Source organism: Protopterus annectens, chromosome 3.part1 (genome assembly GCF_019279795.1).
Source record: "Protopterus annectens isolate FY-2018-M chromosome 3.part1, PAN1.0, whole genome shotgun sequence".
Classification (NCBI taxonomy): Eukaryota; Metazoa; Chordata; order Ceratodontiformes; family Protopteridae; genus Protopterus; species Protopterus annectens.
Window position 1 is genome coordinate 1,251,915,446 of NC_056732.1, and position 17,917 is coordinate 1,251,933,362.

Below are 17,917 nucleotides of genomic sequence, written 5' to 3' on the forward strand. Positions count from 1 at the left end.
GAGGTGGGAAAGCATATACTGTCCATGCTGTCCAACTGAATGAAAGGGCGTCCACTCTCCAGGCCTATGGATGAAAGGTCCTTGAACAAAACTTTTCCAATTGATGATTCCTGTGCGAGGCGAAGAGGTCTATGTCTGGCCTCCCCCACGCTTGGATTATCTTTGTAAACACCTGAGGATGCAACTTCCATTCGTGTGGATCTGTCATATTTCTGCTTAGATTGTCTGCCAGCGTGTTTTCCAAACCTGGCAAGTACTGTGCTTGAAGTTCGATTTGCCATTCCAGAGCCAAGTTCCAAAGTTTTCATGGCTAGCCCGCACAGAGGGTATGAATGTGTTCCTCCTTGTTTGTTTATGTACCACATTACTGTGGTGTTGTCTGTTCTTATCAATAGTTGTCCTGGATGCAGAAGGTCCTTGAATGCTGTAATTGCATTTATCACTGCTAGCATTTCTTTTTGATTGATATGAAGGTGCTTTTCCTTTTGGGACCATTTGCCCTGAATGTACCTGCCTGTCATGTGCGCCCCCCAGGCGTAATCTGAGGCGTCTGTTGTGATGACTTGATTTGCTTGAGGCTTGCAGAATGGGAGGCCTGTGTTTGTTTGGCATGCTTGGGCCAACCATAGGAATTCCTTTTGCAAACATGGAATTATTGGGATTATTGTTTCCAAACTGTGGCTGTGTTGAGACCATAGGTTTTTTAGGTACCATTGAAGTGTTCTCATATGCAACTTTGCACATGGGATTAAAAGAATGCAAGATGCCATGAAGCCCAGAGCCTGCAGGATTTTCCTTGCAGTAAGCCTGGTACAATTTGCTAGTATTTTGAAGTACTGAATTAGTTGCCCCTGTTTTTCTGGCGTAAGATAGGCCATCTGGGTGTTTGTGTGCAAGTTGGCACCCAGGAAGGTTATTTTCTGAGATGATGTTAGCCTGGATTTCTCTTTGTTGATTGTGTATCCCAGAGAATTCAGTAACCGTGTTGCATAAGCCAGATGTTCCAGAATTGTGTGCTTGCTGTCCGCTTGGATCAGGCAGTCATCCAAATAAGGGTAAATTTGTATCCCTTGAAGTCTGCAGTAGGCAATTACTGATGCCAGGCATTTCGTGAATACTCTGGGCGCAGTAGATAAGCCAAAGGGCAATGCAGAGAATTGATAGGGACATGCAGGTATGCCTCCTTGAGGTCCAATGTTACAAGCCAAAACCCCTTGCCCAGCATGGGAAGAAGTTGCTGTAATGTGAGCATCTTGAATTTTGGTACGAGTAGAAATGTATTTAGGATGGATAAGTCCAAAATGGGTCTCCAGTTGGTTCCTTTGCTTGGTACCAGAAATAGTCTGGAATAAAAACCTTGGCCTTGTTCGTGAATAGGTACCTCTTGAATAGCTTTCATGTCCATGAGCTTTGAAATTTGTATCTGTGCCTCTGCCCTTTGATTGTGTGGCAGGTTTGGCATGCCTCTCATTTTTGGAAGAGTGTGAAAATGAAATCTGTAGCCTCTGGTTATAATGTCTAGGATCCATTTGTCTGTTGTGATAATATGCCAATTTCTTGTAAATAGTGCCAGTTTTCCTCCCAAGGGAGCTGCCAGCTGAGACTTGCTTGGCATGAAAAGGAGGAAGTCATTGGGTTTGTTTTCTGTATTGTTTTGCACTGTCTTCGCCACCTCTTGGTGCTGGATTTTGCCATTGTCTGCCTCTATATGATCCTTGAGATTGTCCTCTGCCCCTTGTGCGCCTGTATCTACCTCTTTGGGGCTTGTCTGTGGCTGGAAAGGACCAGTTTTTAGAAGGCCAATTTCTGCTAAAACGAGGTGGTTGTACCTGAAGAAAAGCCTTGACTGTTTGTATAGATTTAGCTTTTTCCTCCATTTTCCATAGTATCTCCTCAGCATTAGTACCAAATAGTACATCCTTTTGTAAAGGAGCATCTAGTAGTTTAGCTTTAACATGATCAGGCAAACTTTGTTCCCGAAGCCAGGCATGTCTACGGATGACTGATCCTGTAACAGCAGCTCTACTTGAGGCCTCTAAGGCATCATAGCCACATTGTAAGGTATGTTTACCCACCTGTTCTGCACTATGCATCATATCTTGCAATTCCTTCAAATCTGGTTGTTCAGGTCGAGACATTTTATTTCTTAATTGTGATAATAGAAACTGCTGATATTTAAGCATATGGAACTGACAATTTAAGGCCCTCATGGCTAGGGTGACCGAGGTGTACACCTTTTTTCCCCACCTTTCTAAGGATCTAGATTCTCTTTCGGAAGGTAGTGGATTCTTGGCAGTAGAGGCCTTCATGCCCTTGGGGCTTTGAGAAATGGTTTCAGGATCAGCATTATGGCTTTTGAAAAGAAATTGGTGAGAGTTAGGAACTCTGTAGTACCTATCAGGTTTGACAGGGGCAGGAGGCAGGGAATCCAGATTAATACAAGCCTTCGAGTAAACATCATCAAGTATGTCCAAGACAGGAGGTATAGCCAGAAGTCTGTGTTGAGGTAACAAATGAAATTCCCTAAGCCTTTTCTTGGAATCAGAAAAATCTTGGCCTTCCCAATGGAAGTGTTCCCTCAAGGTGTGCAAGGTTTCCCCAAAGGAAAAGTCCTCTGGGGGAGATACAGAAGGAATGGACTGCTCTGCATCGGAATCTTCATAAGGGGAGTACGAGTGTTCCTCAACATCAGAATGTTCTGAGAAAATGGAGCCCTGTTCAGAAGAGGGAGAATCTTCCTCCACTCTGGGTCTCTTGCCTGGGGGGGGTTGGGAACCCCTGATAAGAGTAATTAAATCCTCAGCCATTTTAAGCATCTGCTTTTGGGGATGGGCCCTGTGCATCAGGCCTCTTGGGATGCATGGCTGATTTGGACTTAGTGAAGGCCTTAATGGAAAAAGAAGATGAGGGTATAAAGACACCCTGGGTGGAAGTGGACCTGTCCACAGTAGGAGGCTCAACACTCACAGTGGCTTAGGTTGTCTGAGTAAGGGCCGAGGTACCTGCGGTCTCGGTTACAGAAGACACCGCCAAGGAAGTGTCGTCGGTAGTCAGGGACTGCATAGGCGTCTCGCTGAGAACCGGACCACGTGTAGCTGGTTTTGGTGTGGTGTCGGTGGAGACCGCGGGCCTCGCGTGTCGGTCTTTGTCCTTGCGTTTTTTGGACAAAACGGTAGTCGGAGTATCCGACGACATCTTATAATCAAAAGCTTTACCAAAAAAATGTTGGGCAAACTCCTCCTGATGCTTAATAGTGCGTTCATTGAAAGTAGCGCAAAAGCGACAGCCCAAGACGTCGTGGTCTGGGCCTAAACAAGGTATGCAGAGGGAATGGAAATCCTTATGCGGTATTTGCTTCCCGCAAGAAATACAATTGTTAACTTTGTTTGACATCGGTCTGAGGCAAGAAAACTTTCCCCAACAGGGTACTTAGCTTTAAAGAAGACTTCGCTTTCCAATTTTTCGTAAATTCAGGAGCTGGCCGACCGGCACTTGCGAACTGCTTCTGCTTCGGGCACCGCACGGCAAAAAAGACTGAAGAATATGGCGTCGGCTGTGTCTTACATACCCCTGTTGCGCTGACGTCAGGGAGGAAAGCGACAGCAACCGACGCCGGACCTAGACTTTGGAATTCGGCCGACCGAGGACCCGCCTGACGGCAGAGAACCCATATGTGATTACTGCAGCTGTATGCACGATGAACATCTAGCTAGAACTAGAGAACATTTTTTTTTAAATAAAGGCTATTAGTGAAATAAAGGAGGAGTAAACTTGCCTAAAACTAACTAGAAATGAACAGTTTTAAATAAAGAAACTGAAGAACTTATCTGGACTGCTGGCTTACGACCTGCACTGCTTGAAAAAAAATTGAGAGCTAGATAGGGTGGGGGACAGATACATTCTGGGAATAGGGAAAAAGCTTGAGATTGAGTGCTTAGTGATGCAGTAAACTGCTGGATAAGATCCACTGCTAACATCCCAAAAGTTGAAGCAGACATTGGATAGACACAAGATTTGCTGTTCTTTGTATAATACACTCCCCAAATATCTGCTTTAAAAGGCAAATCATCAACTCCCTTTTATTCATTTCTACATGAAGTAGGGGGTGTTAACCAAGAACACTTATCTTGATTTACCTTCAACTGTCATGCCCAATGGTCAGAATCCATTTCTCTGTCTCAGCAGTCTCATTTCCTCTTGCATTCATCTTGTCTGTCCCAAATATGCTCTGCTAAATCATCTTCTACTGTCCTGCACAAGTGAACAATAATCTGTTCTTCCTGACTTTCTCTGCAATTTGAGGCATCATTGGCTTCTGCTCTGAAGTCCTCAGTTCTTCGTCTGTCCCAGGGTGAGCAACCTACTACCCATATTAGGCACTTCATCTCCATCACATTAAACATCCACAGCTGATCACCCTTTGCTACGCAGATTTCAGTGCTGTGCTAAATCATTGGTAGCTCTACTAGTTTTGTACACCACACTTTTCACATTCTTTGACATTATTCTGTCACACAACACTCGTGACACTTTGAACCACCTGATGCAAAATCTGATTCCATCCTTCTGTATTCACATTTCCCTTCTCCTCAACCCATTAAATGGTAGTCTCACTCTGTCTCACTCATGTTTCCAATATTCTGTTGTGTTCACGCTTTTATCCTGTAGTGTGCTATGCTTTTCCTATATAGCAGTGAAAGTAGTACCATGCACGGTTAAACAATTTTCAACACAGTACTACATGACAGTTCCTTGCTCTTTAACTTCCTTTTGCAGAATGTATTCTTTAAGTTTGCTGGTCACCTGAGAATGTCATTATATTTGCATATTAGGTTAAATGGCACAATGGAATGCCACAGCGTTATCCTTCCACTATGTCATTTCAAAAAACCTTGAATCCTAATCAGCATCCCCAAACAGCTTACAGTAAATACAATGTAGATGCAGATCGATGATCAACCTCATGGAAAATAATTATCAAATATACTATCTTTTCTTGTCCTTCTTAATCATGAACATCAAGTCCCCTCATGACACTCAATCGGCTATTCTATGTGCACGCTCTCTCTGGGGGGGGGGGGGGGTAGGGACAAGAAGCTGCCATCAAGCTCTGGGCAACTATTCACAGACAGCGTAAACTCTTCTCTCAGTAGCCAGACAGCAGTTTACTGAGGTACGATCTACAACTTTGGAGAGGCAGACTGCATGTCTCCAAACAACATGTCTGTTTATAGTATCTCTACACTGTTCATTGGCCTTAATGCTGTCCTCTAATGAGAAGTCACTGACCCAGTACCTATCTTCTTAGAAGGTGGAACCTATGCACTGAGGTCTTGTTGCAGCCTCCCTCCATCATTCCCAGTCTAACAGCCTTCTCAGGTACCTAGGAAGGCTGTTCAAACCAATCTCTCCCGAAGCATACTCAGGGCTTTATCCCTAAGCACAACAGAAATGGCCAGATAAAAATAAGCAGTTCCTGCAGGAACAGGCAAACTGGATTTCAGCATCAGACAGATAAAGCCTTGACAGAGAACCAGAGTTCAGTTAGCCATTCAGGTGCTTGAGGACATAATATGGGGGGACAACACTATGTGGCTGATACTGACCCACCCAATGTCATAGGAAGGATGGCAGCACTACAAAAAAAAAATATTTGTTCAACAAAGAGAAAAATCAAAAATGTCATGAAACATCTTTTTGTAAATCCATTAGCTGTAAACATTTTATTTATTTTTTACACATTCTTTTCCTGAGCTTACTTTACCCTCTCAATTAACTGTTCATGGCTCATAACGCAAGCTGGGATATAGTTTGCATGAAATGTGAAATATATAAAAAAAAATGTTTTTTTCCTTATCCCAAATCTTGTATACGACACAGATTTTATAGGACTTACATGTAGCACAGCCAGTGCTGAAATTAACACCAACATTTTACAACTTTAATGCAAAATGATCCACAAGCAGAAAGCAATCGTCTTATTTTCAGAACATCGACTTATAAACTATGAAACTAACAGTACCAGCAATATTGCCTTAAAAATACTATTTTAAAATATTTCTGATATTCTGCGTTGCTTATTAAAACTGAAACAAGATGAGCATCTGGCGAAAATTCTTCAATATGCCATTTATGCATTGACTACTGTCATCAGTCCAGCAGTGTAGCAAGTACTCGGCTCAGCTGAGCATTCAAATTTTGTCACTTCAGTCTCTTTAAAAAATGTTAAAGAATAGTGCCATTTTATAAACAATTTTTTCAAACAGATAAAAATCTGTCTCATCAGTCTTGCAAAACATACAGTATACTTTAGTGCACATTTTACTGAGCATTACATCTTCTGCTGCATCCTTGCAGCTTTGAACTTTGAAACTCTTTTTGTAGTTTCCTCTGACACTTGCGATGAAGATTCTTCTGCTTTTCTTTCTTCTAGTTTTATTTCAGGTATAGTTGGAAGGCCAGGCTGTACTATGGTTAGATGTGGCATTAAAGATGGAGACAGAGGTTCCTTTTCTACTACGGTGCCAGAGAATGCCTGCAAGAAAACAGAAAGGGAGAATAAGGTTATGTTAGAATGCAAAATTTTGCTGTTCAAAATGTCAACATTCTTTTTTACCCCATTTTTACCTGGCGTGGGCATCACATCAATTTTAGGCAGTATGACCAAATCACCTATTTTGGTACTGTACTGGTGTCAATTCAGAAGTCTGAAACATGGTTTAGTTATTGCTTGCAGTCTTTGTTAAAGTACAGTGAGTACAGTTTTTATAGTAAGAACATCTACTACAAACGTGACACATAGAGTGAATATAAGCTTGGTTTTATGAATAAAAATAAAGTCCTCAGCTAAATCATTTACAAAAAAAAATCTAGTACAGAGCTGTGGTTTTGCAGGTCATTTGGAGTATGGAGAGCTGATTGTGAAAATGAGTTTTAGAAAGAAGGCTAAAATCAGGAAGGGCAAACTGGAAAAAACAGGATACGAGAGTGGATCAGTGGGGGGCAGTAAAAGTACAGTTGTTTACACTTTCCATAAATGTAGATGTTCGAGTGTATTCACTGTTGCAGTCATTACATTTGGGTAATCTGCCGGCAAGTTGCCCTCAGTCGGCCTGAATTCCAAAGTCTTGGGTCCTGCGTCGGTTGCTGTTTTCTCTTCCATGACGTCAGGTCGTCAGGGGTATAAAAAAATGCATCCAACGCCATTTTCTTTAGTTTTTCTTGCTCCCGATGTCAGGTGCCCCCAAAAAGGTAGCAAAATTATATATATATCTATATATACATGCATCAATATAAACTTAATCTTCATCTACAAGCAAATACACCACATAGGTTGTAGAGGATAGAGAAGGAAAGATACATTTCAGAATGACAGGGGGATGGAGGGAGAGTAACCTGGACTGCAACAGTGAATACACTCGAACATCTACATTTATGGTACGTGTACACAACTGTATGATGTTCTTCATGTTTCACTGTTGCAGTCATTACATTTGGGTAGAATCCCAAAGCTATGGTTGGGAGGCTAGAGCTAAACAGCATTAGGTGCAGCTATAAAGCCCTGCAGCACTGCAGTGGCAAAGCCTGCCCTGGGCAAATGGTAATGCTTTGTAAAGGTGTGAACAGAACTCCAAGTAGCAGCCTCTAGAATGTCTTTGGTTGCTACTCCTCTGAAAAAGGCTGCTGAAGTAGCTGCAGCTCTGGTGGAAATGAGACCTAATGCCCTTGGGCAAAGGTTTACCATAGTGTAAGTAGCAGAAACGGATGCAGTGGCTTATCCACTTTGAAATTGTCTGCTTTGAAATAGCCTTTCCTTCTGATCCTGCAGCATATGACACTAGTAATTGCTCAGTCCTTCTTAGAGCCTTAGTCCTGCTCAAGTGGAATCTTAGCTGTCTGTGTACGTCCAAGGAATGCAGAATTCTCTCCCCCTTGTTCTGCAGATTTGGATAGAAAGTTGGCAGATGAATTGTTTGGTTAAGGGCCACACTGGACACCATCTTAGGCATAAAAGTAGGATTTGTCCTCAGAGACACCCCGTCTAGGTAAAATATGATAAAAGGCTCTACAGCCATGAGGGCCTGTAGCTCTGAAACTCTTCTTGCTGAAGTAATAGCTAGCAGCAGAGCTGTTTTCCATGACAAGAACTTTAGATCAGTGGTAGCAGCTGGTTCAAATGGAGGCAGGGTGAGCTTTTTCAACACATAATTGAAGTCCCATGCAGGTAATGATGACATTTCTAAGAGGCCTTAAATTTTTGGCTCCTCTAAGATACTGCTTTAGTAAAGGATGATAAAAGATTGGTGGCTCTCTATTGTAATGAGCCGAAATGGCAGAGGCGTGGATTCTGATTAATGAGAAAGATGGGCCTTTGTCAAGCATCTCAGTTAGGTATTGTAATATCTGAGGAATATTTGGTTCTGCTGTATCAGTTCCTTGTGCTTGATTCCAAGCACAGAATCTCTTCCATTTGTCAGCATAAGATTTTCTAGTACTAGGCCTTCTGGCTTCCAGAATGACATCCATCACAGCTTTACTGAGAGGTGTTATTTGTATGACTACATGATTAGCCATGCTGCCAGGTTCAGAGTCCGTAGTGGATTGTGCAGGATCTGAATGTTTTGCTTTGACAGTAGTAGTGGTTTTTGAGTCAAGGTCCAAGCTGGGTATTGAGACAAGTTCCTTAGGATTGAGTACCAGTATTGTCAGGGCCAGTCCGGGGCAATTAATATCATCTTTGGCTTCTCTTGTCCAACTTTCAGGAGGACCTTGGTTAGAAGAGGCAGAGGAGGAAAGGCGTAAACAAATAGGTTTTTCCAACTGAAGGATAGGGCATCCACTTTCCATGCTTGTCTGTGACAAGTCCTTGTGCAGAATCTTTTCAAGTGATAATTTTGAGGAGAAGCAAATAGGTCTATGTCTGGGCTCCTCCATTTCTCTGTTATCATGCTGAAGACTTGTGGATTTAGTTTCCACTTGTGAGGATCCATAAGGTTTCTGCTTAAATCGTCTGCCAGAGTGCTTTGTTTTCCTGGCAGGAATTGAGCTTGAAGATGTATTTGATAGGTCAAAGCTGTGTCCCACAGTGCCATGGTTAATCTGCAAAGGGGGTATGAGTGTGTGCCTCCTTGCTTGTTTATGTACCACATGACTGTGGTGTTGTCCGTCTTTATCAGTAGTTGTCCTGGATGAAGTAATCCTTGAAGGCTGTTAGGGCATTTTGAACAGCTGGCATCTCTTTCTGGTTGATATGCAGATGCATTTGCTTTGGTGCCCATAAGCCCTGAATGCATCTTCCTGCCATGTGGGTCCCCCAGGCATAATCTGATGCGTCTGTTGTTAAGGTTTGGCTGGCGGGGGGTAGAGTGAAGGGCAGTCCCATGTGTTGGTGACATGCCTTTGCCCACCATAGAAACTCTTGTTGCAGGCAGGAAATGAGAGGAATCATTGTTTCCAAACTGTGTGAATGTTGACTCCATAAACTTTTTAGGTACCATTGAAGTTTCCTCATATGCAGTCTTGCATATGGAATTAGCAGGATGCAGGATGCCATGAAGCCCAGAGCCTGCAGAATTTGTCTTGCAGAAGACTGGGTCTTTATTGCCATCAGTTTGAAGTAAGTAGTCAGTTGTCTTTGCTTGTCTGGCGTAAGGTAAGCCATCTGGGCAGTTGCAGCTAAGCTTGCACCCAGGAATGTTTTGTGAGGGTACCAGTTGCGATTTCTTTTAGTTTATTGTGTACCCTAGGGCATGTTAGAAGTCTTCTCACAAACGCCAGGTGTCAAAGAAGAGTGCCTTTGTTCTCTGCTTGAATGAGACAGTCGTCCAAGTACGGATATATCTGTATACTTCTTTGTCAGCAAAATGCAATTACTGGTGCCAGGCACTTTGTAAAGACCCTGGGCGCAGTAGATAAGCCAAAGGGCAGTGCAGATAATTGGTAATGCATTATGTCAGCCTTGAATCTGAGGTATCTTCTGCACAATTGTCTTATTGGGACATGCAGGTATGCCTCTTTTAGGTCTAAAGTCACCAGCCAAGCATTCTTGCCCAGCATGTACAGAAGCTGCTGCAAAGTCAGCATTTTGAATTTTGGAATGTCCAGGTATGTGTTCAAAATCGATAAATCCAGTACTGGCTGCCAGGTCTTGTCCTTTCTGGGTACCAAGAACAGTCTTGAGTAAAAACCTTGTCCTTTTTCCTGTTCTGGTACTGCCTGAATGGCCCCCATATCCATAAGGGACGTAACCTGTTTCTGTGGCTCTGCCCATTGATTTTTTGGCAGATCTGGCCAACCATTTGCCATTGGCAGTGTGTGGAAATGGAATCTGCATCCCTGTGATACAATGTTTAGTACCCACTTGTCCTGGGTTATTAACTGCCAATTTTGAGAAAAAGTGCTATTTTCCCCCTATGGGTGCTGCCAAAAGATAAGTGCTTGGTGTAGGCAGAGGGAAGTCATTGGGATTGCTTTCTGTAGGTTTGGGCTTTATCTCCTCCAGATTTGGAGGTGGAAGCGCCCCATTGCTTTGACCTGTATGAATCTTGCGCCTGGTATCTGGAACCCTTAGGGCACCTGGATTTGCCCCTTTGAGCTCTGTCTGACAGAGGAAAGGACCAATTTTTTGTAGGCCAGTGTCTACTGAATCTTGGTGGCTGCACTTGTAAGAAATCTTTAACAGTTTGCATAGAATTAGCTTTGTCTTCCATTTTCTTTAGAACCTCTTCTGCCTTAATACCAAACAGAGAATCATGCTGTAAAGGTGCAACTAGCTTTAACACGATCAGGTAAATTTTGTTCCTTTAACCAGGCATGCCTCCTAATCACTGATCCAGTAACTGCTGCCTTGCAGGAGGCCTCTAAAGAATCAAAACCACATTGCAAAGTATGCTTTCCAACTTGCTCAGCTGCATGCAATAATTCCTGCAATTCTTTATTTTCTGCACATTCTGAAATCATCATTTTCTGTTTCAGCAATCCCATAACATGTTGTTGGTACTTAATCATATGAAATTTACAGTTTAAGGCCCTGATTGCCAAGGTTGCAGATGTATAAACCTTTTTTCCCCATCTGTCTAGTGCTCTTGAATCTCTGTCAGAGGGTGTAGGATATTTTGCTGTTGAGGTCTTAACTCCCTTTGGACCCTGTGAAATAGTTTCAGGATCAGCAGCAGGGTTTCTAAACAAAAATTTATGCGAGTCAGGTACCCTGTAGTATCGGTCAGGCTTAGCGGGAGCCGGAGGTAAGGAGTCAGGGGTCAAGCTTGACTCTGAAAACACATCATCCCCAATGTCTAAAACAGGGGGGGGGTGGCTAAAGGTTTGTGCTGAGGGAGAAGGAAATCTCTGAGCCTCTTTTTTGATTCTGAGAAATCTTGACTCTCCCAGTGAAAATGCTCCCTGAATGTATGCAAGGATTCTCCAAATGAATAATCCTCAGGAGGAGATGCAGAAAGAATGGACTCCTCAGCATCAGAATCCTCATAAGGAGGTATAGGCAATTCCTGATAAGAAGAGGAATCAGAAGAAATAGAAACCTGATCTGAAGATTCATAATCAGTGTCTGGCCTAGGCCGCTTATCTGGAGGGGGATGGGAACCCCTGATCAAGGTAATAAGGTCTTCAGCCATTTTGATCATCTGTTTTTTAGGCATAGAGGCCTGTACATGTGGCTCATGTGTCAGTTTTTTAGTTTTAGAAGTTGTTTTTGTCTTTAGTTTTGCAGCTGCCGTCGGTTTGATATACAAATGACGAGGTCTGAATACACCCTCAGAAGCTGGTGCCTGCTCAGCAGCTCCGGACCCATCCGAGGGAGATACATCCGTCGGTCCAATACCTTGAGTATCTTGCTGCATGCCTGACTCCAAATGGGTGTCGGTAGAGGCCTGCGACTCGAAGGTAGCGGGTATCAGGGGCTGCAAAAGCACCTCACTGAGTACCGGCAACTGGCTTAGAAGAAGCTTTGTCGTCGGTTTTGGATCTCGACTGCCTTTCTCTGTCCTTTTTCTTGTGTTTTTTATGTACTCCGGTAGTCGGATTGCTATCCGACATTTCTGGGTAGTTAAATCTGTTTCCAAAATACTTTGATGCAAAAATATACCAACGCTTAATAGTGCGTTGGTTAAATTTAGCACAAAACCGACAACCAGGCACATTGTGATCAGGGCCTAGGCAAGGAATACAGTATAAATGGAAATCCTTATGAGGTATTTGCTTCCCACAAGTAATACAATTATTAACTTTTTCTGACATCGGTAAAAAGCAAGAAAAAAGTTTCCCCAACGGGGTACTTAGCTTTAGTGAAGACTTCGGTTCTGCAACTCAAACTCAATTTTTTCAGTAGTCAGCCGACCGGCACTTGCGAAAATGCTTCTGCTTCGGGCACCACGCGGCAAGAAAGACTAAAGAAAATGGCATTGGATGCATGTTATATACCCCTTACGACCTGAGGTCATGGAAGAGAAGACAGCAACCGACACAGGACCCAAGACTTTGGAATTCAGGCTGACTGGGGGCAACCTGCCAGCAGATTACCCAAATGCAATGACTGCAACAGTGAAACACGAAGAACATCAGAGATGAAAAAGGAAGCTGGCAGAGTGAGGACTTAGAGTAGGATCTGCAAAACAGTTAATGCGCAGTCAGATTATTTGTTAAATGAAATTTTGCTTGTATGAAATGAAAGGAGGTAGGTTATATTTGTGCAACATTGCATGATACACAGCTGTTCAAATTAAGAGAGTTGTCTTAGCAAAGTTTTTTAAAAATACAAAGCTAAGTTATGGCTATTAACTGTGGAGTGGAGGTAATCTATTCCATTCTTAGCAGGTGTCCAAGTACAGATCCCTGTGGGATGCAATGTTGCTGTACCAGTATGAGAAATTTTGTCCCGGCACAAATACTCATACCTTGAGGTAGTTTGTAAGCTAGGGTAAAAGTCTGGGAGCATCTAAGGTTTTGTTGCTTTTTTTTACTAGTCTCTTATGGGTGACCATCAAAAGCCAAGAGAAAGTTTAGAAATATAGTAGCATCTGTGGTTAATACCGCATCCTTCCATTTTGCTACATTTTCAACTAGGTTGACTAAGGCTGTCAGTGTGTTTCAGGTTGAGCTACATCTATGTTGGGATTCTATAATCAACTGCACTCAGTTAAGTAGTTCAGGAATTGCATATGAATGATGCAATCCAAATCTCCTGTTGCGGAGAGTGAAGAGAAGTGAAATTCAGATGTTGGTTGATGAATATTAGTTGTTTTGGGCATCTTTGGCTAAAATATAGTTAAATTATGGGTCTGAGGAAGTCACTGAACTTTCTGGCTTTATCCTCTAGTGACAAACGGTCTAGAGGATTTTCACTTCTGGTTTTGGTATTTCCAGAGAACATGCTGATAGCATTCCACAGATGGATTACTTTAGTTAGCTTGCTGAAAGTTAGTAGCTTTGTTTTGTTACTCACGTAAGGAGTATCTCTGAATATAATGAATTACTTAATACTGCTCTTTTGCTTGTACTCTTTCCAAGCTCCATCATATATAGAGATAGTTTTGCACCATTCCAAAGTAAGGTGTTACTACTTATTTGCAATCTTCATAACATTGCACAACTGTTTCAGTGGGCCATTCCGAAGGAATTGAAAATTTGAAATGCTGAACTGATATCACTTGCTTGGTCAAGTCATCTTAAAACTTACTTGAGTGATTTCTTCTTCAGAAACTTCTAGATATAGCGGAAGCTAATCATGTTTATATTTCTTTGGTACAGTTAGCAATGGTTTCTTTTTCACAATGAAAAAGTGGCAAAGTGCTCACTGAAAGAATTTAATAAGATTCTGTTGGACGTTTATTCGTCTGGCTGTTTGCAAAGGAGACAATTAAGTTATGATTATCCTTGAGTGTAGGCCCTTTCTTGCAGGTGATGACATGAACTGGAAGAAACCAGGGAGATGACTTCTCATTTAAGGTCTTCCTTGTTTTGTTCATTCTACAGCACGTTACAGTCTCCCAGTAGAAGTTTGACTTTGCAGTAGTCAAGAAGCCATGCTATGGTTTATGGCAGCAGTTTGTTTGTGTTCATAGGTTTCAAGTGTCTATATCCAATGCATAACATTTTAGTATAGCCAGTTGTTATGGTTAGCAGTAAGGCTTACATTGTTATAGTTGGTGGTTGCTGGGAGAAAGCTTTGGTTTTACAACTAATTAGCATGCAAGGTAACATGCAAATGTCTGCCAGATCTGAGTTATTTGTACTCATAAGGGAATGGGCTTTCAGTTAACTGTACTAAAAACACAAGGGTTGAAAAACCTGGAAATGTATGGCTAGGCTTCTGAAGATCCTTCATATCAATGGCCCAAGTAAGCAACTATGGAACTGACTGAGCTAATAAAATTACACCTCCTATTCTTCTACCTTACCCGTCCTTTCTGGAGACTGTGTATCCTAGTACAGCACATTAACGTTCCTGTATACAACATTTGAGCCATGACTCGGATGTGACTAGACTTAATTGCTGATATCCAGATTTAGATTTGTGGTATTACATTATGCAGACTTCTGTCACCTGTATAAATGCTTTTCATCTCATTAACATGTAAAAGAAATACTAGGACCTTGTAGTTTGTGTAGAAAATATGGGTCCTCAGTGGTACTCTGTCACCAAAGTATAGCAGAGCAAGGTATGTTTGACTTATCTGAAAATGGCAATGGTTACCATGCAGCTTGCTTATAGGTATATATATATATATATATATATATATATATATATATATATATATATATATATCAGTACTTGAATTACGTGCAATATTTTTGTATGTGTGGAATGAAACTGTTAAAGGTGTGCTGCCTTAGCAATAATTCACTTTCAGGTGCCACAATATAGGAATTAACAAAGGATGGGATGAGTTTGATAGCAAAATTGAGGCCAGAGTGATCAAATAAAATCAGTCATAAGTAAATCCCACATTACCAACACCTAGATATGAGGTCCTGCTGTTATCCAGCAATATTATTTAAATGATGTTACTGCATGAACAGATGTCAACCTCTATCTACGCCTTCTCTGATCTAGTCAACATCTGAGTGACATACTACATATGCATGTGGCATGCACATGTAGAGGCTTGCAGACCAAGTTTGGAAAACACAATTTTGGCCAATTGTCAAGTTAGCAGTACACATGCAGTCAGCTGATTATTTTAGAACATCACTTACAGTAGATAGGAAAAGTGTACACACCCCTGTTAAAATGCCAGGTTTTTGTGATATAAAAAAATTAGACCACAATAAATCATTTCAAAACTTTTCCCACCTTTACTGCAACCTATAACCTATACAATTCAGTTGAAAAACAAACAAATTTATTAGGGTAAAAAATATAAAAAAATGTACAATAAGCTGGTTGCATAAGTGAAATCCATTGGGAGGATACACCCAATCAATAAGCAACCTAATCAGCACTACAATATCGCTGAGGGTAATGTGATCTAATGTAATAACACATGACATTGCTGGAAATTGTTTTGGGGGACAACCGCAAACCCAACTAGTTCAACAATAGAATATTGCTGATGGGTTTGAGCTGATGTAGCAAGTCGATGCAGCTCAGCTGCTGTGGAGTCAAATGACAGCTGCCTATAACCAGGAGGGGCACACCCTCCCACACACTATATATTCGTATGAGTGTCAGATGTTCTGATGCTCTAACTCCTGTGGAGTGGTCCACTGCAAGTAGTGTGCGGGGGGAGGGACACATACCAACAGAACCTATTCAGCAGTAAAATACTGCTGTCTGTTTGTTTTCTTATATAGTGATGTTACAGAACTTACCTGCTGTGAAAGTCTTGTGGCAGTTGTGTGCAAAGGTGGGGGCACACCCACACAATCTTAATGTTCAGCACAATGAGTGCAAATGAAAAAGGTACAATTGAGGTATATACCTTCACTTCTCTGATGAATGTATGCAAGTGCCATCATCATCAATCCCCCCCCCCCCAATTTCTACATGGGGTCGGGGTGTCATGTCACCTGTTGCCAGTTCTCTCAATTCAATGGCACTATATACTACCTTCTTTAACAGTCATGCCAGTCACAGGTCTCCTTCTCAAGTAGAGAGACAGTTGACAAAATGGTTATGTTCTTCTCCCATGTTAAAGGTACAATGATTCTGACCTCTGGCCAATGTCTGTGTGCCACTTGCATATTCAATCTGCTCCCTGTTTCTCTGTGTGGTTTCTCCCACTTCCCAAAAACATACTGTTTTTTTCTATCTCAAACTCACAAAAAATGGAGTAGTGGACTGCAGCACAGACTCTAGCTGATGCCTACTGGAGGAAAGAGTTGTACAGACAGGCATCAACTGTAATGTACAGTATCCTCAAGACATTAGAACATGGATCACAGACTGCATACTGTGTCAGTGCTAGCCACCTGATGATGTAAAAAGTGGCTTAAGGTGATTTAGTCAAGCAGACTAATGTTTCACCAACATGGGCAAGGGTATTTGACAGTGATAGGACCTGGCCTACTCCAACCTATGCCAGGGCCCCATTGCTCATGGTCGGAGAGATTAATGTGTCTCTTCTGGCCAGTGCATGCCTGAGATAATGCTCAGCAGCCCCGGATTAGTAAGACACTGGTTGGAGAGTGTCCATTTGCCAACTTGGCTAACATGGGATATCTCTACTAGGTGAAAGTTAGACATAAAACCAATCAACCCACCAAACATGAACTACAGATTGTATGCAAGTATATTCATCTAAATTTTAATACCAACATTTACTGGTCACTTCTGGTCACACAGATCAAAATCACAATTTCAGAGCAAAATGTTGAATTAAATCATGTTTCAAAAATGCACACTGAACATTAAAAGGATGTCATATCTCCGAGATACAAGAGTGAGATATTAATGGAAACAGTGCTCATCTGAAACAATCCTTTGTTTTTTTTTTTTTTTGTGATTGACTGTGCACAACTGCCTGGTAAGAGAAGGTTTATTTTGATTTATATTTTATTTTTAACCTCTGTTTTTCATGGTTTGCAGGAAGACATGTATAGTTTATAGACAAGAAGATTTACATTTTTTTTTTAACCTCTAGGGGCTTAGTCAGGTATAAATTCACACAGACTGCAGAGAAGACATTCGAGAAATTATCTAAAACTATCCAGTGCTGGTTTGTTTTTTATTGATCTTTACTATCATAATGAAGTACAACTGAAAACAATGTAAATGAAATCCAGCTTTTGTTTCACTGGAACAAACGGCACAGTGGATCAAGGTGACAATTTTATTTTACTTAATGTAATAAACAGACATATATGGTTTGTGCGATTTTTCTCACAGAAGTTGACTTAAAATCTCGGATTTCTGTGGTAACTGATTTAGATTATCTTTTTCTTTTAAAATTCTTTATTTCTTTGCAGCTGAAAATGGGTTCCTTAAAAAGACTACGCCATTAATGGTTTGCTTAGTCACAAGTATCTTGTACTGTGTATTTAACGCTATGTATATTTAAAGGTAACACCTGATAATACTGGTGACCTGTGTTCCTCATGTCAAAACTGGCATGATTTGCTTACCATTATTAGTAAATCTAGACTTATTTATAATGATTACAACTGTGCAATCGTTGCAGCTTGAACAGCTATTGTTACATATGTTAATGACCTATACTATTGACTCTACTGATGAGATAAATATATGGATTGATGAGCTAAATATTAAGCAAGTCCAAATAGAACACATTTAGGAAAGGAAGAGTCTACTGTCAGTAAAGATAGCTCAACCCCTATTAAACATGATGCTACTGATGACAACTTTGAAACTCAGGATACAAGTATTCAGCAATTAAATGATTCAGAGCATGAAGAAGAAAATAAAAAAAATAGAAAGAAGTTCTAAACAAATTAATGTCAATAA

General features: G+C 41.3%; 1 protein-coding gene across 2 annotated transcripts in view; it reads right to left on the reverse strand.

Annotated features, from left to right (window-relative positions):
- Window positions 1-2,134: 2,134 nt before the first annotated feature.
- Window positions 2,135-17,917, reverse strand: part of URI1 (URI1 prefoldin like chaperone) — an 844,005-nt gene continuing 828,222 nt past the window's right edge. For both annotated transcript variants that reach the window (XM_044067309.1, XM_044067310.1), the window contains 2 exons: window positions 5,721-6,535; window positions 2,135-2,145 (listed from right to left, as the gene is read on the reverse strand). In XM_044067309.1, the coding sequence (XP_043923244.1) occupies window positions 6,332-6,535 (204 nt within the window). In that variant the 3' untranslated portion in view covers window positions 2,135-2,145; window positions 5,721-6,331. The remainder of the gene's footprint in view (window positions 2,146-5,720; window positions 6,536-17,917) is intronic.